At 64.3% G+C, this 18,558-nt stretch overlaps 2 protein-coding genes across 3 annotated transcripts; one reads left to right on the top strand and one right to left on the bottom strand.

The window, feature by feature from the left end:
- Positions 1 to 3,005, top strand: CFD (complement factor D). Of its 2 annotated transcripts, XM_047707690.1 has the most exons (6): positions 1 to 140; positions 1,197 to 1,276; positions 1,798 to 1,954; positions 2,040 to 2,184; positions 2,342 to 2,599; positions 2,790 to 3,005. In XM_047707690.1, exons 2-6 carry the CDS (start codon positions 1,219 to 1,221, stop codon positions 2,949 to 2,951), a joined length of 780 nt encoding a protein of 259 aa, XP_047563646.1. In that variant the 5' UTR covers positions 1 to 140; positions 1,197 to 1,218; the 3' UTR covers positions 2,952 to 3,005. The 2 variants fall into 2 exon arrangements, with proteins under 2 accessions (XP_047563646.1, XP_047563653.1); XM_047707697.1 differs by lacking the exons at positions 1 to 140; positions 1,798 to 1,954 and having other exon boundaries at positions 1,057 to 1,276.
- Positions 3,006 to 5,575: 2,570 nt separating this feature from the next.
- On the bottom strand, positions 5,576 to 18,478 carry MED16 (mediator complex subunit 16). The gene is made up of 15 exons (XM_047707670.1): positions 18,345 to 18,478; positions 16,314 to 16,492; positions 15,459 to 15,566; positions 14,947 to 15,116; positions 13,821 to 14,252; positions 13,209 to 13,314; positions 11,051 to 11,206; positions 10,739 to 10,950; positions 9,892 to 10,098; positions 9,426 to 9,636; positions 8,933 to 9,066; positions 8,180 to 8,372; positions 7,683 to 7,899; positions 6,657 to 6,740; positions 5,576 to 6,242 (listed from the first exon to the last, which is right to left on the bottom strand). The coding sequence occupies exons 2-15, from the start codon at positions 16,444 to 16,446 to the stop codon at positions 6,116 to 6,118; spliced, it is 2,490 nt and encodes an 829-aa protein (XP_047563626.1). The 5' UTR covers positions 16,447 to 16,492; positions 18,345 to 18,478; the 3' UTR covers positions 5,576 to 6,115.
- Positions 18,479 to 18,558: the final 80 nt, after the last annotated feature.

Raw genomic sequence — 18,558 nt, 5'->3', positions numbered from 1 at the left:
CAGTGAACCAGACACAGCCTTGAGAAGCTGGTTGGAATGAAGGGGAATTCTGGGAAAGGGCCCACTGAGCCACTGGGCTGAGTCTGGGGCCCCTGGGCCCACAACAGGAGAGCCTGGTGAGGAGAAAAGCCACCAAAGAGGTGAGAAGAAACCAGAAACATAGAAACCTGGTATTATTCAGGTACCTGGATCAAGCCACACCTGAAGGTAGACCCTGAAATTTCCATGTAAACTTCCTTGAAGACTCCGCCGAGTTCAACTTGATTGTTCTATTTCTTTTTTAAAAATTCCTTTAAAAAATTTGTCAGAAAGAGAGAATGTACAAGCTGGGGGAAGGGGTAGAGGGAGACGGAGAAGCAGGCTCCCTGCGTGGGGCTGGATCCCAGGACCCTGGGATCATGAGCTGAGCCGAAGGCAGACGCTTCACCGACTGAGTCACCCAGGCGCCCCATGTTCTTTTAGTCTTCAAAAAGATTGTTGTTTATTTATTTGAAAGAGAGAGAGAGAGAATGAGCAGGGGGAGGGGCAGAGGGAGAAGCAGACTCCCTGCTGAGAAAGAGCCCAATGTGGGGCTCGATACCAGGACCGCGGGATCATGACCTGAGCTGAAGGCAGCCGCCTCATCTCCCCTTAACTTATTTTTCCTGTCACTCGTATCCAGCAGGCTTCCCAGCTGCCCCTACGCGCCGCCTTTCTAATACTCGAGTTGTTGGGGTATCAGGCCCAGAACCACCAGGGACAAAGCCATCAGATGACCTCTCCGCCCCCACCCAACCTCCTCTCCCAGTTGGGGAGGAAGAGAAAGAAGGGAGGGGCAGAAGGAGGAAGTTGGTTGTTTGCAGCTGCGGCCTCCAGCTGCTGTTGGGAAACTTTGGGGCTGGGAGGGCACCCTGGGGAGCCTGGGCTAGTGGGCGGGGGACTGGGGGCAGGAGAGGCTGGAGGGTGGGTCCATCCTGCTCTGCTCTCTGTCCGTCCAGAGGGTTTCCTGCCCATGCGAGGGCCAGCCCTGGCCCAGCCCTCCAGCCGCCTGCGTACTCTTGGGGTGGAGCACTGAGGGAGCTTAACCCCACTACTGGGCAGGCAGGAAGCAGGCCAGGCAGGTGCCACTTTCCCCAACTGGACGGCTGCCCACCCAACAGATGGCTGGGCGGAAGCACCGCCCCCAGCCACGGCCCTACAAGTGCCCCCCTCACCAGGCTCCAGCCACACAGCAGCAGCATGGCAGGCCGCTGGATGCGCCTGGTGACTCTGGTCCTCCTGGAAGCCGCCGTCTGTGGTGAGTGGACCTGGATGAGGGGACTGCAGGAGCCACCAGTCTAGAGGGCAGTCAGGCAGCCAGCACCGGCCCCGCCCCACTGACTCCACTAGGTGAACAGAAAGGGGGACAAAGTCCACTTGAATGGAAGGCTCTCAAGTCCAGAACTTTCAGAACTTGGACTGTAAGGCCCGAGCTGCCCCCACAGAGAGGATGCGTGGCTTCACGGGGCTGCAGAGGACAGGACTGGGGGCCAGCAAAGCCGAGGCTGGCAAGACCGCAGCCCCCCTCAGCTCACATCTGCCTTGAGGCTGTTAGGCGCAGTGCGCAGGCCCGGGATTTGCCCCCGACCCCACCACTCCCTATCATTATGTCCGCTGGCTGTGCCCCTCGTCCCCAGCGCAGTTTGCAGCTCTGGTGGGCAGAATCCCAGGCGTGGGCTGCAGCGGGGCCGGGGGTGGGGGCGTGGGGGGTTGGAGGGAGGTGTGCGGGCTCCGTGCGGGTCAGCCCTGAAGCGCTCAGGCCCACCTGCCCACCCCCAGCGGCGCAGCCTCGCGGGCGGATCCTGGGCGGCAGCGAGGCCGCGTCCCACGCGCGGCCCTACATGGCGTCGGTGCAGGTGAACGGCAGGCACTTATGCGGCGGCTTCCTGGTGTCTGAGCAGTGGGTCCTGAGCGCGGCACACTGCCTGGAGGAGGCGTGAGTGGCCTGAGGCGGAGCAAAGAGCGCGGGAGGGGGTTTGGGCGGGGTGGGGACGTGGGTCTGAGGTGGACCCCACTCCCAGGGCCAACGGGAAGGTGCAGGTGCTCCTGGGCGCGCACTCCCTGTCTCAGCCGGAGCCCTCCAAGCGCCGGTACGACGTGCTCCGCGCAGTGCCCCACCCAGGCAGCCGGCCCGACACAATCGACCACGACCTCCTGCTGCTGAAGGTCAGCCGAGTCCAGCCGCACCCCCTCCTGCCGCACGCACCCCCGCCCACCTCCCCTGACCCCCGTCCCCCGTCCCACTAGGCCAGCCGCACCCCCTCCTGCGGGACGGCCCCGCCCGCGCGCCCGCCCCGACGCTCGCTTCCGCCCCGTCCCGTAGCTGTCAGAGAAGGCCCAGCTGGGCCCCGCCGTGCAGCCCCTGCCTTGGCAGCGCGAGGACCGCGACGTGGAGGCCGGCACGCTTTGCGACGTGGCCGGCTGGGGTGTGGTCACCCACGCGGGCCGCCGGCCGGACCGCCTGCAGTACCTGCCCCTGCGGGTGATGGCCCGCGCCACCTGCAACCTGCGCACGTACCACGACGGCGCCATCACCGAGCGCATGATGTGCGGAGAGAGCAACCGCCGCGACACCTGCGCGGTGCGCGGGGGGCGTGGCCACGAGGGAGCGGGGCGTGCGGCGAGGTGGGCCCAGGGGCGGGGCTTGTGGGCAGGCGTGGTCCCCGCCCCCGGAGGCGGGGCTGGACCGAGGCCAGGACAGGTAGGGAGGAGAGGAAGGGCGGGGGGCCGGGGGGGTGCGCGGACGCAGCGCTCACGGCCCGCCCCCACAGGGCGACTCCGGGGGCCCGCTGGTGTGCGGCGGCGTGGCCGAAGCCGTGGTCACTTCGGGCTCGCGAGTGTGCGGCAACCGCAAGAAGCCCGGCATCTACACGCGCTTGGCGAGCTACGCGGACTGGATCGACGGCGTGCTGGCCGAGGGTGCGGCCGCCTGAGGGGTACCGGGGGGCGGCGGTCACGGGGGCCAGCAATAAAGTCCTGTCCTGCAAGCGCCCGCCTGCCCTGAGCACACGCCGCCGGCTGCGGGGGGAGGGGACCCGGGACCCGAGGGCGGCAAGGGCACACCTGGCGGAAGGCACCGCTCCACACTTCGACTGCAGCCGGGCGCCCCGACTCTTCCACGCGCGATCCGGGAGGGGCTCACGTCCCAGGTGCCCCTTCCCCTCCTGTGGATGTCCGGCCTTCCCAAGCGGGCCCGAGGGCCCATTTCGCGCGACGCCCTGCTCTGGGCTGAGCCTTAGGCTCGCAGACCCTCTGAAGTCAGTCGTGTTCTTACGACCTATGTCCCACATGGAGACACTGAGGCTCGAAGGCTTCGCGACTCTCCTGGGGTCCCGGGAAGCTTCCAGGCAAAGCCCGGATTAGGCCGAACCCATGCACATGCGTTCAGGGTCACAGAACGAGTTAGGTTGACGGGTGTCCTAGAGCAGCCACACTGACTGGCACCCTGAGCCTCAGTTTGCCCTTCTGGGCAACAACAGGGAGGTCAGAGGGCAGAACCCAGGCCCTGAGGCCCTTTACTTTCTCCCACCTGGATGAGGAGCCATGGAGACCCAGCACCTGCTGGCCCCAGATGTCAAGCTTGGTCCACCAAAGGGATTCACGACTTCCCTTTTGTTGAAAAGGAGACTGAGGGTCTGAGAGGTGAAGTCATGGGCCCCACTGGGGGTTGGAGAACAGGGGCTGGAACCTGTGGCCAAGTTTCACTTTCCTGCCATAGAGTGTTCACCTTGGGAGTCATACGTTCTGTATGAAATACGCAATTAGTGAGCACCTAATGTGTACTCAGTCCTGGGCTGGGCACTGGAGACAGACATTTAGTCCCATAGCCCTTCTGAGAGCCGACGGGAGGCTCACGGCTTCCTGCCAAATTTAACAAACTGTACGGAAACCCAAGGGAAAGGGAAACAAAGGTGCGGGTCATTCGAACACAGGAGACTCATCCATTCAGTGGGTACTTCCTGAATGAGACAGTCCAGGTTGGGGGTGGGGTGGGGCTACCAGACTTGGCTGATAGAAATACAGTATGTCCAGGTGAATGGCGGTTTCAGAAAAACAACTTGTATCGTGAGTAATCACACAGTATTTGGGACGAGCTTGTACTAAAACATGTGTTCGTCTGAAATTCAAATCTAGCCAGCACGGTGGCTGGGGCCAGGTGGCAGAGGGCAGGCTGACAACCCAACGCTGGGGGCCCAGACCCTGGCACCTGCAGGTCAGGAAGGGGACGGACACTGGGGAGGCCTGCCCTGCCCCGCCCTGTCTGGGGGGCCCGCAGGCGTCCTCAGTGACCTCCCCTAGCGCTGGGGCTTCCTCTCAGAGGCTCGGGCTCCAGGGAGAGGGGCCTCGAGCAAGGCCATGTCCACCCACGCGGGGGCCACGGGCATCACTTCCGCACAGACTCGGACGCAGGCGTGGGTGAGCCCTGCCAGACCCGAAAGGAGGGGACCTGGACCCACCTCTTGGTGGGAGTCGTGTTCATGTCATAAAACCACAACTTAACCTTAAACCCGTGAAATGTGAGTGCGAAACGGGCCCGCTGTCCTAAAGCAAGTAACCAGCTTAAAAAACAGGACTTAAAAAGACACATGGCAAAGAACAGGGCCCAGTGGGAGGTGCAGGGCAGAGGCATGCAGCGGCCCCGAACCTGAGCACAGCAGAGGGGGCTGGGCACCATCCGGGAGGGGGCCCCGTGGAGCCCTTCTCCGGGGAGGAGAGGCCACTTCCCTGCTCCCCAAAACCGTCCCCGCCTCTGCCCTCCGTCTGAGGCATACCCATGATTGGCACACTGCCCACCCCGGGCTCACGGATGGCTCTGTGCGTCCCCAGCGACCACACATCCAGGCACGCCTTAACCAGCGGAGGATGCCCTCGGGGTCCCCGTGTCACTAAAGGGGGACCGCAGTGGTGATGAGCAGAGCGGGCAGTGAGGCAGGCAGCAGGAACCCACCAACTCCGTCAAGGGCCAGCTCCCCACCTTCACGCCTGCCCCCAGCATGGGCCCACGGTGCCAAATCCCCACAGAAAGCATCAGCTCTGACAGCCAGCCCTCATAGGCGACAGGGCCCAGCCAGGTAACAGGCCTCACGGAGCCCTAAGCACATGGATACATGCATTTACCTCCCGGGGCCTCCACCTGGCCTGCACCCCCGGAGCCCTCCTGCAGGAGAACAAGAGAACCAATTAGCGCTCCACAGGCAGGGCGCTGCCTGGGGGCTGTGGAACAGGACATAATTGGGGAAAGTGCTTGTCGACAGAAGGCAGAACCCCAGGGGAACCAGGCCCGAGCTTCCAGAAACCCAGAGGCCTCGGTGTGCGGTGGGGGGACGGGAGGATCAAGGGGGGATGCGGAGGACCAGCAGAGGTAGACACGGGCATCAGCAGAAGCCCCCCACACCGCGCCCGGCCCGGGACTCCCTGCAGGGACCTCGTGATTAGCACTAGGTGCTCGAGGAACACTGACAGCGAGACAGTGAGACCTGAGGGCACAAGAGCCCAGAACGGGGACAGGGACAGGGACAGGGAGGCACAGCAGCTCCGCACAGATGGGACACCTGTGAACCGGCGTGACGTTTATTGGGCCTGCTGAGGTCAGAACCACTGGGGCGCGGCTGGAAGAGATGGAAGCAAGTGCCCTTGCTGGTGTCGCCCGCAGCACCCACGCAAACGCCCAACAGCCCGCAGGTTCGCACGGCACACTCCAGACGGAGGCCCAGGCCGCCCCGGACCCTCAGAGCCAGGGGCTTCCTCAGGAGCCGCTGGAGGTCTGGGCACCCAGGGAGGGCACTGCGCGTGCTGTGGTCCTCCCCGTGGCCATGGGATCCACAGGACCATCTCCATCCCCACCTGGCATGGGCGGATGGGTGCCGGGGTCCCTCCGCCTGGGAGCCACCGTTAGGCTTCGAGGAAGAGAAAGCAGCACCCACCGGGCAGTGGGTGACACGTACGCCCCCAGGCCACGTCCTCCCCTGCAGGTCCACTGACGGGGCACAGACCTCGCTGGACTGGGCGGAGAACCACAGTCCCGGGACAGCTGTTTCTCGGTGCGCCTGATGAAGGTCCGGAGAGCACGGAACGTTGAGTCCCCGGCGAGGGCCCGTCAGGGGCAGCTGAGGGGCACCCGCCGCCACAGCCCCCCGCACAGACAGTTCTTGATCCAACGCTGCTCCCACTGCTTGACAGCTGTCGTCTTATTGGGTGACCTGAGCATGGTGACGCAGCCACACCTGGGGGCAGAGCCGGGAGGCTGAGGCCCCGGCTGGGGCTGTCCCCCCACCTGCCGCAGGGCCCTGGCACATGCAGCTGCCCCCAGCGCTGAGCTGCCTCCCACACACCCTCACAGCCCAGCTCAGGCACTGCCCCCTCCCCTCTGGGAGTGAACGAGCGAGGGTTGTGGGGCTTCTGAGTCCCGGCTTGGCGGCTCCCTAGCAGGGGACCCTGGGAGCCGTAGCCCGTGTCCAGGGTTGTGAGCCAACAACTAGGGTTGTATCTGTCCAGGGCCCATGCTTGCTTCTGTGCTCTCGGACCTGGAGAGCTCCCCGGGGGCAGGCACAGGCTTCGTGTGCTCACGAGGACACAGACACCGCTCGCCCCCCGGGGGGCCGAGACTGTGCACCCAGCGGCCGGCGGGCAGCGCTCACCTGGTGCACGTCTTGCACTCCTCCGTGGGGAAGGCTCCCAGGTGCAGCCTGCGCAGGTGGTCGACCTTGGGCTGGCCCGGAGCCCTGGCGGACGAGGGAGCACGTGAGCGGCTCGGGCAGACCCCTGCTGACATGTGCGTGGGCACAGACCCCCACTGACACACGCGCCCTCCGCTGCAGACACGGGGGTGATGGAAGGTACAGGACTGCCCGTGGGAGGGGTCCTGGGGGCTGGGTGGGGCTACCTGGGTATTAAGTCTGTCTGAATGTTTCCAGAAAGCTGAACTTAAAACCCCTTTGTGATCAATCCCCTCTTGTCTCAAAGTTTATCCTGAAACCCAAACACAAAGAGGGCCTGGACTCACAGGGCGGTCCCTCCCTGCGAGACAAGAAGGAACACGCCGGAGCTCACAGAGCACGTCACCCGGACGGGCCGCACAGGGCTGTCTTCCTTTGGCTTATCTGTTTTCTGACATTTCCACCCAAGGTAACAGACAGCGTGAGGAATTCACGCGAGTCTCTCGGTCACCTGAGTGTCTAAACGGGGAAGCCCTTGCCCGACCCTGGGTCGACGCAGCTTTCCTGCCTGAAGAGCGGGGGGACACAGGCAGCCCGGCAGTACTGCTAGGCCCTGAAGGCCGACCCCGCGCGTTCCAACGGCAGTGGCGTGTGGCAGGCTTCTGGAAGGGGCCCCTTGGCCCTGAGGACACCCTGCCAGAGGCCGTGGTTTGTCCCCCCGGCTGCGCTGCAGAGCCCGCACTAGGCTCATCCACGGCGGGCCACAAGCCACGGGGCCACGCAGCACACGGTCCAGCTCTACAGGGCCTGGAGCCCGAGTCAAAGAGCAGCAATGGGACGCTCCTCGCGGGGGTAGCAGAGCAGAGGCACAGTGGTATCCCCCAGATGATGGAGTGCGGTGATGGAGAAGGGGGCAGGGGTATCCCTGAGGCCAGCATCCAGGTCGAGGCCAGAGGGCAGTGGCCGGCCCGGCGCAGGCAGAGCCCACAGGGCAGGGCGGGCACTCACCGGACCAGGCCGTCCAGTGGCAGGGAGCCCGCGCCGGCAGGCAGCGGGGGGGCCTTGCCGAAGTGCAGGCGCAGAGGCTGCTTGGGCTGCAGGCGGCTGACCAGGCCGTCGCTGACAGGCAGCCAGTCCAGGCTGGGGATGAGCAGCTGGCTGGGCAGCAGGCAACACTCGTCCACCAGCGCCTCGTCCGGCTCGCTTGTGGGGCCCTCGTCGCGGCCTGTGGGGAGGGGACCGTGGGGACGTACTGCCCACCGGGGAGGCACGGGCCCCCGGGACCGACTAGCACCGGGCAGCCTTCCTGGTGGCAGGGGTCTGGCACGAGGGGACACCACCTGGAGACGTGCCGTCCGGCGCCCTGGGACAAGCACACGGCTGCCGCTCTGAGAGCACCCGTGCTGGGCACTGGGGCCCAAGCTGGTGTGAGCCGGGGGTGCGGGCGACCGGGCCCGGAACTGAGCCGTGGCGGGGTTGCTGAGAGCGGAGGGCTGGGGACTCACAGCAGATCCAGAGCTTGGTGAGCAGACGGAAGAGCAGGGACATGCTGTCCTGGGTGTCTGAGGTGGCCGTGTACACGGGCAGGCAGCCGGGCTTCAGCAGCCCCCAGATGCGGATGACCACCATGAGCTCGCGCAGCAGGCCCAGTGAGGGCCCGTCCCGCAGGAAGCTGTGGCCCGGCCGCAGCGGGGAGCCCTGGAGGGAGAGGCCCTCGGCTGGACACCTTGGCACGCGCGGGGAGATGGGCCAGGGCAGACCCGGGCCAGCAGGCCACTGGGCCACAGGCATTGGGAGCGCATACTCAAGCCACCACGCGATGCCGGGAGAAGGCAAAGTGGTCACCCCGGGCAGCCCATGTGGGGAAGGAGAAAAAGGGACTTCACATGGCTCCCAGGGGGACGAAGGACTTAAACCTGGGCTGGGAGACACATTTGGCCACCCTCGTGAATTAGAGCGGGTGAGGTTAGAGATTAGAGCGGGTTAGATATTAGAGCGGGTCTGGCACAGACCCGTCTGCACAAGCCCCCAGGGAGAGTGGGTGCACACACAGCTCAATGCCCCTGAGGTCCCGTGCAGGGTGCCTGTGGGGGGTGGGGCGGGGAGAGGACGGGTCAGGGCACCGCTGCAGAGAGGGACGGTGGGGGCGCAAAGGGGCCGCTGCAGAGGGTCAAAGTGGGCCAGGGGACAGGCGGCTGCTGAAGAGGGTGAAGGGGGGGTGGGGCAGATCGGAGGGGACGGGGCCCGGGACGCCGCACCTGGTTGGGCAGGCTGGCCAGCAGGTAGAGCACGAAGTCCCCCACCCACTGCAGAAGCTGCTGCAGCGCCTGGAGCGTGTTCATGTCCAGGACGAACTCCTCTGTCTTGAGGTTGATCATGACCTTGTCGATGTCTGGGGCGGGGAATCAGGCACACCCGGGCAGTCAGGCACACCGTGGCCTCGCGGTGCTCGCAGCACACGAGCAGACACGGGCACACCTGGCTCTGCACCCTGCAGCACCCGCGGAGAGCCGCGCCCAAGGCCTCGGACCTCGAAGAAGAGGACCCTGGGTCAGCGTGGCCGTCGGGAAGGCCCAGCTGAGGCTCCCCTGCGGCTATCATCGGTCCCCAGCTCTGCCACGAGCCCCAAGGGCCGGGCTGCATCCACGCCTTTGGGTGACTGCCCCCACCCTGTGCCTGGGCGGTCCACACCCCCCGCCCCTCAGGTGGGGCTGAGGACAACCCGTGAAGGGGCTCCGGGGTGGGACCCACCGGCGTCGGTGATCTTGCTGCAGACCTCGGTCAGCCGGTCACCAGGACTCTTGTCGGGGGTGTTAAGGAAGTGCGGGCGCAGGAGAGACTTGAGCGTGGAGCTTACGGCCACCAGGAACAGCTTGGCATGGTAGTCACACACACGGGCCACCGTGCAGGGGGACAGCTTGCACAGTGAGGCCTTCATGGCCAGGATCCGGGTGGATAGGACCTGGGTGGGGGCGGGGGGAGGGTGGGAGCAGCCGGCAGGCAGAGACACTCCCTCCCCTCCCCCAGGGGCCCGGGAAGCAGCATCAGCCACAGCAGGGTAGAGCGGCAGCTGGGCGGGGCAGGCCCACCACCTCCTGCCCCCAGCACCGCCTTGGGCTGCAACGCCCGCCCGCCCACCCACCCACCCACGGACGCACGCAGGGCTGGGGGGCGGGGCTTCCGGGTCCCAGAGGGCCGGGCCGCGTGCTGGCGCTACCTGCTGCAGGGCAGCGTTCTGGCGGGTGTACTCCTCGTGCAGCTTCTCCACCAGGCTCTGCACCATAGCGGGCTGCACGTGCAGCAGCGTGTCCCACCAGTCGTAGCCCGTCACCATACAGTACTCCAGCAGGAACAGCAGGTGCCGCAGGGCCAGGCTCACGTCCAGCGTGTGGCCCATGGACGGTGAGATGCGCAGCATGCTCAGCTGGGGGGAGCCGCTGATGAGGGTCGAGCCCCACAGTGCCCTCAGGCAGGGAGGGGAGCAATGGAGGGGACCCGGGCCCCGCCCCACACCTAGTGACCCCAGGCCCCCCACGCCCCTCGGCAGGCCTCTCAAATCCACTCTCCAGCCGTGGGGGGGGGGTCCTCCGGAAGCAGACCCCCTCCGGGGAGGAGAGGCCCACTGGTTGGCCTGCCGCACAGACACGCCGAGGACGAGGCTGCAGGGAAGTGGATTCAGGTAGGAGGCAGGAGGAAAAGCGGCTCAGAAACCGATCTGTCCAGGGTCTGCACGGCCTGGGCTGGAGGGCAAGCATGCACAGCATGCCCATCGGCCAGGCCAAGGCCCCCAGGAGCAAGGATTAGGGAGCTCCTATGAGGCCCCAGAGCCACAGGTCGCTTACCTACATCCCAGCGGTGGAGAACCGCCGTCCTCACGGCTCCTGCTGGCAGGACACCTACTCTGCGCCCCAGACCACACTGCAGCTTTCTCTGAGACCTCCGGGGCCGGAGGAGCCCCACCCCACCAGTGAGGAACCTCCTGCCGCCCGAGCAGCAGGGACCGCAGTCCTGGGGGCCTGCCCCTCACACCCCTCCCCCCGCCAGGCGAGAGCTTCACAGCTCACCTTCCCATGGTTGTCGATGCCGACCAAGGCCAGTGAAGTCCAGGAGAGCTGCATGGCCTTGAAGTGGACGGCGGGGCCGCTGGCCCGCGGACGCTTGATGGCCGGCTCATCTGCAGAGCGTGGGGCGGCCGAGCTGTAGAAGACGGCCATGCTCTGCAGCGACAGCCGGTGCACGATGTGGACGCTGCCGTCATGAAAGGCCAGGGCCAGCCCTGTGTGTGGGAGCACGGGCGGCTGAGCCAGGTGGAGGGCCGGGGACATTCGCCGGCAGTCGGGGCCGGCAGGGCCTGCCCGGGGGAAGGGGGGCGGTACCGAGGCCAGGGTAGAACTGGGTGTCGCTGGCCACCTTCAGGTCGGTGTTGGTGAGTGAGATGGGCAGCTTTGGCAGCGCCACGGCAGACACGCGGTCCAGGTCATTCGTGGCCGACAGGATCCGCCATTTCAGGATCATGGGCTGTTTGTCGCCGACTGCAAACGGGGGCAGGGGGTGGGCAGGAAAGCAAAACAGGATGAGACATGCAGCAGGCCAGATCCTGGCTGGGGCCCCCCAGCCCCTGGCCCCGCACATGGGGTCCCGGCCCAGAGTGACCACTTAGAGTGCTCCACGGCCCAGCCAGCTGCATGGTTCACGACGGGCCGGGGACAGCAGCTGAACCAACCCGCTCCTGCCCTGGACTCCACAGGACAGCGAGGACGGGGCTGATGGGAGTGAGGCTGCCGTGCCCCTGGCAGGAGCCAACGCACCAACAGACAGACCACACCCCAGACCCCGCCACCACACAACCCCCTCAAGACCTGGCCAGCCTGTGTGGGGTTTTCTTGTGACGTTAAGGGTCCCAGGGGGACCCCAGCTCTACCCGCCTCACGAGGCTTGAGCCGGACGGTCAAGGTGCCACAGATCGGCGCCCCTCGCACCCACACCCTTGGTGATGAAAGCCCCGATGACGGGCAGAGTGGCTTCCGTGCATCTGGGCTGACTGCTGGGTATCGGGAAACGGGATGCAGGTAGAGACTCATAAGGTGCGCCTGCATTGGGACACGCCGGGGCAAGCCTGCAGGGACACGCGTGCCACAGGGGGAGACCAGGGGCCCAGCCGACAGCAGCCCGAGCCATCTGGCGGGTGATAGCAGACACATCAATGGGGCAGAGCAGCAGAGGCGGCCCTCCCAGCAGAGCGCAGAGCTGCGCTTTGAGCTACTGAGTTCAGGGCTGGTTTGTCACACGGTGACAGCTATCACACAGCTTCTTCCTACCACTACTCTGCCTTGAGAACTCCACCCTGAATGGTTTGTCACAATTTATAAACCTGCCATGGGCCCAGGGAGGGAGTCCTAGCAAGCACTGTCTCCCAGGGAAACTGAGGCCCAGGGAGCACTGAGACTGCCTAAGGCCACGGAGGGCAATCCAGCACCTAACAGGGACAGCAGAGGGGAAACAGCAACCTTAGCGGCGTCCAGGCAGCTTGCCGAGCCGCCTGCACCCAATCGGGCACAAATGCTAGGTCATGGCTATGGCCAGGCTGGCCCTGGGGCTGGTCACTGTCTGAACAGGGCAGGGGGCCACACACACCTGGGGCCCTGTCCACCACCGACAAGCTCCTCAAGTTCGCAGGGTCTGGCGACAGGGCAGCTGGGACAGTCTTTACGGTAATCGCTCTGCCCCACAGTGTGCAGCTTATGTAACCGCCCGGGGGGGGCAGGAGCCGTGGGGCCCCCGACACAGCTTCATCAGCGGTTCCTATGCAGTACCCCCCGCACAGCCAGCCACTCTGGGCTCCATTAGCGCTCATCGGCAGAGAGCCCAGCTCGCATCTACTAGAAATCATCTCTGTGTGTGGGCCCCGGGGTGGGGGGGGGACATCCAGGGGCTTTCCTGACTTCTCTGTGGCTTCAAGTGGGGCCAGCATGTCCCAGGGTCCACTGGTGGGGGGTGAGGGGGGGCGCTGCCATCTGGAGCCACTGGAGTTCCATGTGGCTGCAGGGACAGGGGAGAGGGAGGGGAGCCAGTAGGTATGTTCCGAGTGGACTTGGTCACGCCCTCTGGGCCCCAGTCTCCTCACCACAGACCAGACATTTTGGAGAAGTCTGTGGTTTTTAGGGTTAAGTGCCCTCTGTGGCCCAGGGGGCTGCAGGTACCCCCACTCCTGCTGCAGTGCCCATTTGTGCCCCCCCTTACTTAGCCACTCTAGCTCCTGGCCTCTACCCCAGGACCTTTGCACTGCTGTTCCCTCAAGCAGGTACTCGCTAGCTGCGGGAAGCATCAGATGTGAGGCAGTCAGGCCACTTGCCTGTGGGCTGACTGGCAGACCTCACATCTGAGCCCCAGCACAGGAGGCTCTCCAGGACAGGAATGAAGCGGCCGCAGAGCAGGGAGGAAGAGGGCAGCGCGGGCCGATGTTGTGCAGCCATTCAGAACAGCTCCCATGTGTTGTGCTGGGAGCCCAGTGCCCCTGGGAATGGGGAGACTCACCCACAGGTGAGATCTGCTGGAAAACATTGTTCACCGGGAGCCCCTCCTTCCGCAGGGACCAGCACTCCACGATGCTGCTCGTCTGGCTGGACGCACACAGGAGCACCTGGGGACGGCAGCAGCCGGTCAAGAGGGTGCAGCTGGAATGGCAGACATGGCCCTGGTGGCAAGCAGGGGTGCAGCCACAGAAACTATCAGAGCTTCATGAAGTTGGGGGCCTTACTGACATGTGGTTACACTGGAGCCCTGGGTGACCACTGACCAACGGCCACAAAGATGTCCCGAAGAGGACCCCATCCCGAGTTCCGGGACCTGTAGGCTTTGGGGCCCGGCATCCTCACCAGGTCCTCATGAGAGGGAAGCAGAGGGTAGGTGGGGGTCCCAGAGACGGGCGGACCCCGTGCTACTGGCGGGGAGGATGAAGCGGGGGCCACGGGCCAGGGAAAGGCAGGAGCCGGGTCTCCCTGGGCCCTAGGGGGACCAGCCCTACCCGCGCCGGGGTTTCAGCCTTGTGAGGCCCACGTCGGACCCCGGACCCCAGCGCTTGAGACGAGAAGGGTGTGGAGCTCTGCTGCTGCAGCCAGAGGAGGCACCCCCCAGGCAGGGCCTCACCTGCTCCGACATGTCGCGGGCCAGGAACTTGAGGTGGGTGATGGCGGGGAACTTGTCCTTGCGGTTGAGGTCGGTGGTGCAGCGCATGAAGAGCGAGGGCAGGATCTCGGTGTCAATGCGGCACTTCTCGCTGACCACGCTCACGCATACCTTGTAGAACTGCACAGGGGAGGCGCTGCTGCCGTCCGCAGTGGCCACCACGATGTTGCCACCACCAGTGAAGGCGATGTCAGCCAGGGCCACACGGCCACGCAGCCGGCACAGACTCTCCGTGGATGTTAGCACCTGCCCGCTGGGCTTGAGCAGAGACACGGTGACCAGGCCACTGACCGTCACTGCGATCCAGCCCTCCATAGGCTTGCCGCCAAACAGCGTCAGTGACGGTGAGAATTTGACGCGGGAGAACTTCTCCCCGAAGCTGGAGGCACCTGACTATGGGGGAAGAAGGGAGCACGGGGTCTGTTTACTGCCAATCCCAACCCCAGCTAAGGGTCCTGACCAGCTTTAAGGGCTCTGCCCTCTGTGACCTGACAACCCTGCTCTGAGGGCACTGAATTAAACAGTGCCAGGGTGTGGGGCGCACCTGGGTGGCTCAGTTGTTAAACACCTGCCTTCAGCTCGGGTCAGGATCCCAGGGTCCGGGGATCGAGCCCCACATCGGGCTCACCACTCAGCAGAGAGCCTGCTTCTCCCTCTCTCACTCCCCCTGCTTGTGTTCCCTCTCTCGTTGTGTCTCTATCAAATAAATTAAAAAAAACATAAAAAAAAAAAACCCAGTGGGTTGGATTTTGAGAACCAGCCATCAATGATCGATGATTCCCTAAGCATACCAACCATGGGAGGTTCACTGAGAACAGCAGTCATCAGTTAAATGAGTGGTTTACTAAGGACAGCAGCTTTCAGTTAAGTGAAAGGTTCACTGAGGACAGTGACCATCAGTTAAATGGGTGGCTCACTTAAAACGCAGATACTGATGGCTTGATTGCAAGCACGAGTTGGGCCCAGGACTAGAGAAACCAAAGGATGCTGGTGGTGGAAGAGGAGGAGCCACATCAAGAAGAGCAGGTAGACAAGCAGGGTGAATGATCTCACCTACTGCACCTACTTGCTCAGGTAGGACACCCACCTTTTCCACGTGCAGGGCCAGCTTCACACCATTGTGCAGCCAGGACAGGGCCACAATGGGGTCTCCTTCCACCAGGCTGCCCACGTGGCTCTCCCAACTGTTGGCCAGGTGGTCCGCCATGCTCCAGCACTTGATCTGCCCATCGGCATCGGCCGACAGGAGCCGGGAGCCTGTTGGGGGTGGGGGGAGCAAACCTGTGTTACCAACCTTCATGGTCACCAACCTTCGCCGTGGGCTGGGACAGCGGCCACTAGTGCACCAGGGTCTGGGAGGAGCAGCCCTGGTGGCAGTGGAGCAGGGGAGGGGCACAAGGCGTGCTCCTGACAAGGGTGCCCTTGGGGAATGTGAACAGCAGTGGCCACAAAGCCGCAGGTTGAGGCTTCCAGTCCCTTGTGTGGACTCTGGGGACGTCACCAGAAGACAGAGCACAATACTCTAAGATTCAGGATCAAGGGTGAGCACCACTGTCTCCCTCAGCCATTCAGGACCACCCACCCCTGGCCCGTCCTCACCTGACTGGTCCCACTCAAGGCAGGTGATGGCCTCGCTGTGCTCCGAGCTGACAGAGTGCACGTCCCAGGGGTGCTCCGTATCCAGGATATGGATCACGCGGGTGAGGTCTGCAGGGGGCCGCGCACGCTCAGCACAGCAGCCCTAACACCCCGAAGCTTCTGATGACCCCAGGAGGCCTCAGGGAGGAAACCAGGGAACATCCCACCCATGGGGACGACAGGGGGCTGCTCTGCTGCTGACCATGTAGACGGCCCCAGTGCTAGCACAAAACAGACTTTTGTGTTCCTGGGTTCCCTCTGGAGACCAAAGCAGGCTTGTGACTACAAGCGTGGTCACGTTTTTTCAAAGAGACACAAAAAACAGGACTGGAAGAAGATGACCTCCAAACCCTAACGGTGGGTATCTCTCCGTGACTTTCTTTCCTTAAGCTAAATTTCTCTGCTTTTCTAATTTCTTCTAACAGGCACACAGTATTTAACAACAGACAGAAAACAACTCCCAACAAAGTGACTTTGAGGCTTCCAAAAGCAAGATAATGACATGTAAGTTCTGGAAAACTGGGCATCAAGTCTCCAAGCCCTAGGGGACCACACACCCCTGCTCCGCTCCATCCCAAAGGGGTGATTCCAGGGTCTTCCCCCCACTCTGGCCCAGCACCAGATGCAGGAGCACAGTGCATCTGTCCTGCGCACACCTGTGAGGCTACGGTCCTCACCAACCCCGGTGACAGGGGAGAAAAGCCTGAGAGGGCCCCCATGGGGGAGGAGCAGCTCCCAGGCAGGCCTGGAGACCCAGAGGCCCCCCAGTAGGACACCGGAGACGGGGGTGCTGGGCTGGAGGGCAAGGAGACACACCTTGGTCATCATTTCGAAGGTCAGTGGTGAAGGCAATGAGGTTACGGCAGGACCAGGCACAGGCCAGGGGCACTGACGGGCAGTGGGTACTCTTGGGCCATCTCTCCCACTCGCAGACGTAAGCCAGATCCATCGTGCCTACAGGCCACAGGTCACACACCGAGGACGGTCAGCAGCTCCTGAGGGAGGTTGACACAGACACTCACTGAGTGCCCGCAGGACGCCAAGTTCCACGCTGCGTGCTGGCTTACCCCAGGTAATGAAAGGAACCCAACCCCTGCCCTAGGGTCTCGTGTGCCATGTTAAGGGCAGCTGCATTTTAAACATGGAGGGACGGCACCTGCGGTCTCAGTCAGTTACACGTCTGCCTCCAGCTGGCATCCTATCTCAGGGTCCTGGGATGAGCCCCATGACAGGCTCCCTGCTCAGTGGGGAGCCTGCTTCTCCCTCACCCTCTGTCTCTGCCCCCTAACTCGTGATTTCTCTCTCGAATAAATAACATCTTTGGAGCGCCTGGGTGGCTCAGTGGGTTGAGCCTCTGCATTCAGCTCGGGTCCCCGTCCCAGGGTCCTGGGAGGAACCCCGAGTCAGGCTCCCCGCTCAGCGGGAAGCCTGCTTCCCCCTCTTTCTCTGCCTGCCTCTGGGCCTACTTGTGATCTTGCAGTCAAATAAGTAAATAAATCTTATTTAAAAAACAAAATCTTTTATTATTTTTTTTTCTTTAAAGATTTTATTGTTTGACAGAGAGACACACAGCGAGAGAGGGAACACATGCAGGGGGAGCGAGGGGAGGAGCAGGCTTCGCGCTGAGCCCCACGCAGGGCTCAGGTCCAGGACCTCGGGATCACCACCGGAGCAGAAGGCAGACAATGAACGACTGAGCCACCCAGGCGACCCCAATAAAATCTTTTAAAAAATAAAATAAATAAACATGGAGGAACAGGGAGGCCTAATCAAGAAAACAGCATCCCAGCGTAGCAGTTCGGGAGCCAGACTCGCACATGCCTGGGGGAAGGTCACGGCAGGCAGGCGAAGGGAACACCTGCGCCAGGACGCTGAGGGTGCGCTGCACCTCGGATGTTGGAGGGGTGGCCAAGAGGCCCCTCGCGCTGGAGCAGATGCGCGAAGGGATAAGGGGCAAGGTGGGGGCAGGAGATGATGCGGCCAGTCCCACCGGGCCCTGGAGGCTCTCACCCCAGTGGGCGGGGGCCCCCAGAGGGCCGCGAGCTACCCACACTCGAACAGGACCTCTGTGGCGGTCTGGAGCGCACAAGCAGGGACGGGGTGGAGGCACGAAGAGGGCAGGGGCAAGTGCGCGTGGAGGCGGGCCATGGGTCTGTCCCGCGGCAGGGCCCGTGGGCAGACGCGCGAGAGCCGCGAGGACACCACCTCCAGGGGAAGCGGCGGCGGGACTTGGAAGGCGGACGACGGTCCCGGGGGTGAAGCCTCTCCACGGCCCTCCCCGCGCCAGCAGCGAGCAGGGGCTCCTGTTCTTTCCCTCATGGCAGTCCGGGGAGGCCCCGAGGCCGACCCGCCCCGTTTTTCTCAGTCGCCACCCCCAGGTCCTGACGGGGACACCCAGGACACCCAAGCCCCTGCGAGTCTGCAAGTCTCGCCCCCAAAGCCTCCATCCCCTACGATCTCCGCTTCCCAGGTTGTCCCTTGAGCCCCCGCCCGGCCCAAGCCCTCAGACCCCATCCCAAACCCCTAGCGCCTCGCGCGCCGCCGGACCCGGGCCCTCCCGGAGCCCCGCCCAACCCCCCGTTACCCTGGGGCCCGGTCCCCCCACGCCCGCCCCGGCTCTCCGTGCCCCACCCCCAGTCCGCCCCAGGCTTCGCGCCAGTCTCCGCACCCACCCCAGACCCCGCCCGCGCCCCGGCCGCGTGCCCAGCGCCCTAGGCCCCCCCGAGGCCCGCCCTCTACCGCCGCGGGCTCCGCCCCGGGCCCGCCTTCTCCGGGCTGCGTTTCCCCCGGCCGCGGGCGCCGGCGGGAGGCGAGCCGACCTCTCCGGCCCCGCAGCCCCGCGCTCACCAGGCCGGCCCAGACTCCAAGCCGAGCGGGCAGCCGCTGCCCGCACTCGCCCTAGCTCCCCGGCTCCGGCGCCGCCATCTTCCCCGCGACCAGCGAGTTGCCCGCGCAGCGCGGCCGCTTCCCAGGGACTTCTGGGAAGGCGGTGACTCCGCCCCGCTTCCGGTACATTTGCATAGGCCTTTTGATAGCATTCCAGCAGCCACCAGAGCTGTAT

This window comes from Lutra lutra, chromosome 1, assembly GCF_902655055.1.
Source record: "Lutra lutra chromosome 1, mLutLut1.2, whole genome shotgun sequence".
NCBI lineage: Eukaryota > Metazoa > Chordata > Mammalia > Carnivora > Mustelidae > Lutra > Lutra lutra.
This window is presented reverse-complemented; position numbering and strand designations above follow the sequence as displayed.